General features: G+C 29.2%; 1 protein-coding gene and 1 non-coding gene across 7 annotated transcripts in view; one reads left to right on the top strand and one right to left on the bottom strand.

Moving 5' to 3' along the window:
• LOC100574856 overlaps positions 1-7,530 on the top strand; it is a 32,829-nt gene that overhangs the window by 13,268 nt on the left and 12,031 nt on the right. For all 6 annotated transcript variants that reach the window (XM_016806804.2, XM_016806806.2, XM_016806808.2 and 3 more), the window contains one exon: positions 3,316-3,401. In XM_016806804.2, coding sequence (XP_016662293.1) covers positions 3,316-3,401 — 86 coding nt within the window. The remainder of the gene's footprint in view (positions 1-3,315; positions 3,402-7,530) is intronic.
• On the bottom strand, positions 381-453 carry TRNAK-CUU. Its single transcript has one exon. It is a non-coding gene; the product is annotated as a tRNA-Lys (tRNA).

Here is a 7,530-nt window from a genome sequence, read left to right as displayed (position 1 = left end):
ATGGCAGTCATGCATAATAGGCCTATGTTAATATATGTTCATTACAATATTTTGTATTTTAAACAATAAATATATTCTTTTTAAGTATTTAAAATATATAAGTTGTGTTCTTGATTTAAAAAAAAAATAAATCAAAAGTGGTTCAATATCAAGCCCATTTATTCTTCCTTTGTTCATCGAACGTCCAACGGATTCTCAATCAAATTAGGGTAAGTCAATTTAGTATATAATTAAATCTTTATATATATATATGAGAAGGTAGTAACTTGAAGTGTGTGACTGTGTACGCAATATACCTAGACAACGAATCATAACCAATAAAAAAGAAGTAAACATATATACACTGCGCGCACAGGCCATTTTCACGTTACTACAAGTGGCGCCCAACGTGGGGCTCGAACCCACGACCCCGAGATTAAGAGTCTCGTGCTCTACCGACTGAGCTAGCCGGGCTGCATCCTAGGCTGTATCCTAGGCTGCCAAGCCTGCTCTGCTCAGAACCGTTTTTTGCACACATGATATACACATTGAATTTAAATTTACAGTCATCCAATTGTAGCTTACTGTACAGCAGAGCGACTTCCACTTATCCGCTTTCTTTTGTTTATTTAAAAAAAAATGGTGTCCCTCCATTTAAAATGCCTGGACACGCCATTGTATAGGTAGTACATTTTTAAATATATTAAATACAATTTAAGATTTTTTGAGCAACTATCATAGACCATTAAAATAATTTTTAAATTTCCTTAACATTTAGGGGGGCTGCAGCCCCCTCAGCCCCCCCCCCTGGCTACGCCACTAGTTGATATTATTATTTGTTGCAAAAATAATATATTGCGCACATTAATTGGGATCCCGGACGGGTTATATGAGTATTAGAATAGGAATCACGGGTTACAGGTATTATGTTTAAAATTAAATTTACAATTAAGGCTTATGTTATCGCTTATGAAAACAAAAAAATACTCGTTAAAATATATATTTAATTATTACTATACGAGTATTATATTGACCCTATTGGGCCATTGTAGGCAGGTGATAAATTAATTGATTGTATATTCACATTTATGAATTTTAAATTGTAGATATAATCTTTTACTTTTCTTCATTTTGTATTTGATTGATAAAGTTCTTAATTTTTTTTTAAATTCAGTACCTTTGCCTAGTAACTCTACTGTTACGGGAAAAGTAGGATTTTTGGGCATTGCTCCGTGTGAGAGCGAGAACCTCGTTTTCTATCGTCCATGGAGAAGCACCATGTCAAGATGTTTTTTTAAATTTAATATCGTATTTTAATTTCCTTTAATATGGCGTAGCTACCAATAGACACCAATTAGCTAGTCAAGTCTTTCCAAATTTCCCTTTATCTCTGTTTCTCTGTTTGTTCTCACCTAGTTTTACGCCCGTTTATCTGTCTCGGCACTAACTTAATTTTATTTCATTCTACGTATTTTTTTCTACCCAATATTGTGTTGTGATTTTTATATGTTTATTTCTGTTATTTATTTCCTTAAAAATATGTTCCTAACTAATTCTAAAATCCATGTTGCTCTGGCCCTTTGGATTTCGGCTTGTGGTTCTTCAACCCAAAACGATACCCAAAGTGACAGGTGCCCTGATCGTCAGTCCTTAATTGCGTCTTTTGGCGAATCATCTAATTAACACATAATCAAAAATGACACGCAAAAAATATTTATTTGTAAGTCAAAAATTAAATGCATATATTATAAGAATGGACAATTTTTTTGATTTGAATTTATAAAAATAGTTTAATTTAAATGTTTACCCAATACATATAATTACTTTTAATTTTTATTAATTATAAATATGACGAAACAACAATTACTCTTGTGTAAAATATAGATATGTATAATATGTATATTATTGTAATGGACATATTTTTCGATTTGAATTTATCGTCTCACTACTTGTGTAAACTTAACTTCGTTAGATTAGGTTAGGTAACTTGTGTATTTCATAAAAACTATTTTTTTTATACCGGATTGACAAGTAATGTAACCGGAAAAAGTCGTGGGACACAATTCCATATTTGGGAAATAACTCGTTTGTAGCTGTCCTAATAATGTACTCACCTTCATCCTTCTCGTTAGAGCACCACTGCAATACATAATATCAATGGTGGGCAAGTTAGTGAAAATAATTAACTGTGGAAAGTTTAGTTAATTCAATTAAATTTCCTTCAGTTAAGTTAAAAGTTAACAAAAAAATAAAATTTAACTAGTTAAGTTAAAAGTTAAGATGGAAAATATAATTTACTTAACTCAGTTAAAAAAAAGTTAATTTTTTTTTTAAGTCATAATATTCATAATTCATCAATTGCCTTAGTATTTTGATTCGTATGGACATTTACCAAGATGCTTAGCTCTGTGCAAACATAAAACTTAAAATTATTATTATATTTCATTGTTAGCAGAAACTCATAAGTTATAGGTTAACTTATAAACTTTAAATTATACTAAACTTGTTAGAGTCTAGAGAAGATATTAATTATTAGTAGTAGTATACATTTTACTGTAAGTCTTCTATCCTAGTTAGACTTATTATATTTAGTACCATTATAATAGTCTATTATTAAAATAAAATCAATGAATAATGATAATATAATACCTACCAAAAATTGTTTCCATATTTATTTCGATAATGTTATTTTATAATCTCATGCGTTTGCTTGTATTTATAACGAATACGGCAATATAAATTATAATTTATAAATATCTCGGACGACTTTTTGTTTTGTCTATTGGAATTATTGTCGTATTTACCAGAAATCAGTATATGTTATTGATATAATGATTTCGATTTTAAGACTATGATATAATTAGTTTTAAACCTGGTTTTAGGAATTGGAGAGTTAGATAAAGCAAAAATCGGATTATTCAATACCGAGTAGATCATTAAATAATAGAATTCGTGAAAATAGTCAGTCCATACAATTGATAGTATACTAATTATTACTCTTTACTGTAGTACCTATAGAATATAGATTATAGTATAATTTGATTATTATGAATTTATGATATTATATTATTAGAAAAATAAATTGCCAAAATTGAATGAATAAGTTTTGTCTCTTGGTTCCACACATGATAAAAAAAAAATTAAATTAACTCATCTGTACAATAATGATAATTTACTTTAAAAAGTTAAGTTAAGACAATACAAAATTTAACTGAATAAGTTAATAAGTTAAAAACAATAAAAACTAACTAGTTAAGTTAAAAAGTTAATGCCCACCTATGCATAATATACAATGTACAATGTACCTATGTTTAAATGTATGATTTTTATTTTTAGGTTTAAATCTTGAGGTACTGAATCAATCATTAAGAACATATTTCAAACCATTTGACACGGATAAACAAATATTTTTGTTTAATAACGTAAGTTACATATTTAGTGATACAATCCAGAAAACATTTAATAAATTATTTTAAAAAGTTATAACAAGAATATTAAGTGTGTATCATTATATCTTATACTTATTACTATAAAATCGCAAGCAGAATTTCTTTAAGGGAACCCCTTTTTTTCCCCACCCCCCTACGGTCATAGGTACTTCGTTTGATGTGCTGAGCGTTACATAACATTCTTCATAGCAGTGCTAATGCTAATCACCGCTAAAATCGTTATTTGTGGATAATTTATCCATATTATATTAGATTAAAAAATAAACTTAATGACAAACTGAAAAATAAAATTAGAACAGGTATAATTCTTAAAAATTTTCAATCCTATCCTACAAATAATATGAAAGCGCGTGTTTTAAAATATTAAGAATATTTACTTAAAATTCAACATAATAAATCTATATTTATAAACTCATTCTTATGTTTTCACATCTTCCGAAGATCGCCTGTGACACTTTCTGTTTTTTTTCTGTCTGTCGTTGCCTTTTGGAGGATAAAAAATGTTTCGATTTGTAATTTTAGGATCTTGGACAAGATTCTTTTTAATTCAGGGCTTAAAACCGTTATCAATAAAATCGGTAATAGGAAAATTTTTGAAAACCGGTAACCGCCCGGCGCCCAGACAGCATTTTGTAACGATAATATTATAATAGTATTATAATAACGTTAAACTAATATTATTCGTGATTATAATGTTATAATAATATTATTAAATAAAAAATTGCTGTCTGGGCGGTTATCGTTTAATTTTGATATTTTGGTAACCGGTAACCGTTTCTTTAAAGATATTTCAAACACTATGATAACCGTTAATCGTTTAAAAACCGTTCATAAGGTTTTTTGGTAATCGGTTACCGGTAAAAACCGGTTTTTAAAAATAATTTTTTTCAATTTTTTAATCATATTTTTAAAACAGTTTATTTAGGCCATTCGTGGGTTGATAACATAACTATTATTATTACAAAAGCAAAAACTTAATATGCTTTAATTTGGTCGATTTCCCTCAATTTAAATATTTATTTTTTCAAACTTCTTTAAAGTTTAAAACATATGATCAAGATAAAGGCCATCTTAATTAATCAAAAAAATATATTGCATAAAAAAATGTTATTTTTATAATTTTCTTATTTATAACTGTAAAAAACCAAAATTAAATATAAAAACTTTCCAAGATGACACTAAGAGTGATACATTGACACAGAATTTTTTGGTTATAATATATATATTGTATATATTATTACAGCACTCCAAAACCTGGGTCTGCAGATCGAGTATTCTACGCTAGCCTTCGGACCGATCCTTGGAGCAAACACTACAAATAACAAATGCAGAACCAGGAGGGTTTGGGCTCTGGGAGTTGTAATTTAATACTAAACTGTTTATAAATATATGCAAAATAAAGTATAATGTGTTAAAAACCTAAACATTTTTAAACAAACTGCTTAAAATTTAACTTGGAAGATCCCCTATCTATAGTAAGTTGGGGCACTGTATATAGATGTATATATTTCTAAGAAACAAAGATTATAACAGACGACAGCATTAAAATATCGTAAATACTAAATAGTACTAAATAGTAGTAAATACTAAATGGACTGAGCCCCTATTTTATCAACTATTTCGTAATAAGAATCAGCGCACGAGGACGATGGTTGACGACAACGTTTATTACGGTATTATTAATATATAGCTATACACTTATACCATATAGATATGCGATATTTACAACAGATAGCAATACTCGACGGCAATTAATTGTGGAAAAAAATTTAAAAATAGCTGGAAAATTAAATTCAACTACCTATAATGTAATCATAATTCAAGTATTAAATTCCATGAAAAAACCGTTAATTTTTTTGGTCGGGAATAGGTTTTGGTTATAAAACCGGGATTAAAAATATGTGGTAACCGCTTTAATGTTAATATTTAGATATTTACCTTGATTACCGATAACCAATAACCGCCTCCAGCATTCCAAATTTAAATTTAAAATTTCATGTAACTATAAATGTGTTCGACATGTGCCAAAATATTTTGAAAATTTTATGGTTTAAGTATAAACATAATTAAGTGAAAAATGTATGAATCTACAATAATTTTTTTAGACTTAACCAAAAACCGATTTTGAGTAAAAATTCCTGTTCTTCCTTCAGGAAGATTCTGAAGTTGAAAATCGAAGCATTATTTCGACTACTTATGGTGTAAACAGAAAAAAAAACGGCCAAGTGCGAGTCGTACTCGAACATGAAGGGTTTTGTAGCAGCAAGTACCTAACATAAATAATAAGTCGTTTCGTTCAGCCGGCACGAACTTTGGCCCCACCACCAGGTCCAGCTGAAGTCTTATATAATATTATAATAATATTAACCGCTCGGGTAAACGCAGTCAGGAATCTGCCCCCCTCGCGAATTATAATTATTATTTACTTATTTACTTATTTATTTATTAAAAAAAAAAACTACTTACTAGATCTCGCTCAAACCAATTTTCGGGGAAAGTTTGCATGGTAATGTACATCATACATTTTTTTTAGTTTCATCATCCACTTATATTAGAAGTTATGGGGGGGGGGACACATTTTACCACTTTGGAAGTGTCTCTTGCGCAAACTATTCAGTTTAGAAAAAAATGATATAAAAAACTTTAATATAATTTTTGAAGACCTATCCATAGATACCCCCACACGTAAAGGTTTGATGAAAAATATTTTTTGAGTTTCAGTTCTAAGTATGGGGAACCCCAAAATTTATTTATTTATTCTATTTTTGTGTGAAAATCTTAATGCGGTTCACAGAATACATCTACTTACCAAGTTTCAACAGTATAGTTCTTATAGTTTCGGAGAAAAGTGGCTGTGTCACCCGGACGGACAGACAGACGGGCATGACGAATCTATAAGAGTTAGGTTAGGTTAGGCTACGGAACCCTAAAAATACGTCATTGTAAAACAAATATATATATACTCATTGCTCTTTTCAGAAACTAAAATATTCTTATAAATGTTGTTACTCATCCAGTAGCGCAACTAGGGCTAAAATTTTGGGTGGGGGCTGAAGCCCCCCAGATATTACATGAAAATTAACCCATGGCGACGATGTCTCCACACCCCCATATATATTCACATAAAAATATGAAAAAATCATACAAAAAAAATATTTTTATTTATTCAAATTTAATTTTTCACAATAATAGTATACTATTTATTTAACATACTTTATCTACTTATTTTTCATAGGGTCGGGAATTTTTTTCTGAGATTGTTCGTTGGGAGCTTTTTTCCGGTGATTTTTATTCCGCAATTCACTGTCTCTGTAGTACATTAGTTCAGTGCAAAAATTATGTATAATAATCTTACCAATATACCGACATAAATCGTTTTCTTAAAACAAATACAGGCATACGGCTAATGATATTTACCATATTTAACGTAGGCAATATAAAATAGTTGTAAATAGCTTAAATAAAAATTATATGATTACATTTTTTTCTAAAAAAAAAAAATAAGAAATGCATTTTAATTTTAAAAGATATATTATTATTTTAGGAAACAAATGAATAATTTATTTTGTGGGGGCTAAGCCCACCCCCCTAGTTACGCTTATGGACTCATCCATCAAGACAGAAGCTCAATAATATGTCGTCAATGCATTGGTTTAGATTCTGAGCGGAGTGATGAATCTATTTTTTAATAATGACTGGTGTTTTATTTTGTGTATTTGCATACACGATAAGTAGTTTAAATAATGCTTTGATATTAAACTTTGAGTGTGGTTTGGTTTATGATAAATGTGTCTTCACTCAGTATCTTTTACGTATATAACGATTTTATTTCATCATATTGAATTTAAATTTAACATATCCATTACAGTGACCAACTTCACCATATTTTAGATTCTGAGTGGAACGATGAATGTATTGATTTTACAATGATGTGTGTTTTTTTATTTTTTTTTTATTTTTGTGTCTGTCATCACGTTTTAGGACAGTAAAAGTGCTTGGATTTTCTTCAACAGTACCTTTTCTGATAGGAAAGTGAATCTAGTTGGTACTTTGGGGGGTCAAAAGTAAAATTTTCCAATATAGTTTTCAAAGCGTCGTGAAA

This window comes from Acyrthosiphon pisum, chromosome A1 (assembly GCF_005508785.2).
Source record: "Acyrthosiphon pisum isolate AL4f chromosome A1, pea_aphid_22Mar2018_4r6ur, whole genome shotgun sequence".
Taxonomy (NCBI): Eukaryota; Metazoa; Arthropoda; class Insecta; order Hemiptera; family Aphididae; genus Acyrthosiphon; species Acyrthosiphon pisum.
The sequence above is the reverse complement of the archived record's forward strand: the minus strand, read 5'-3'. Positions and strand labels throughout refer to the sequence as shown.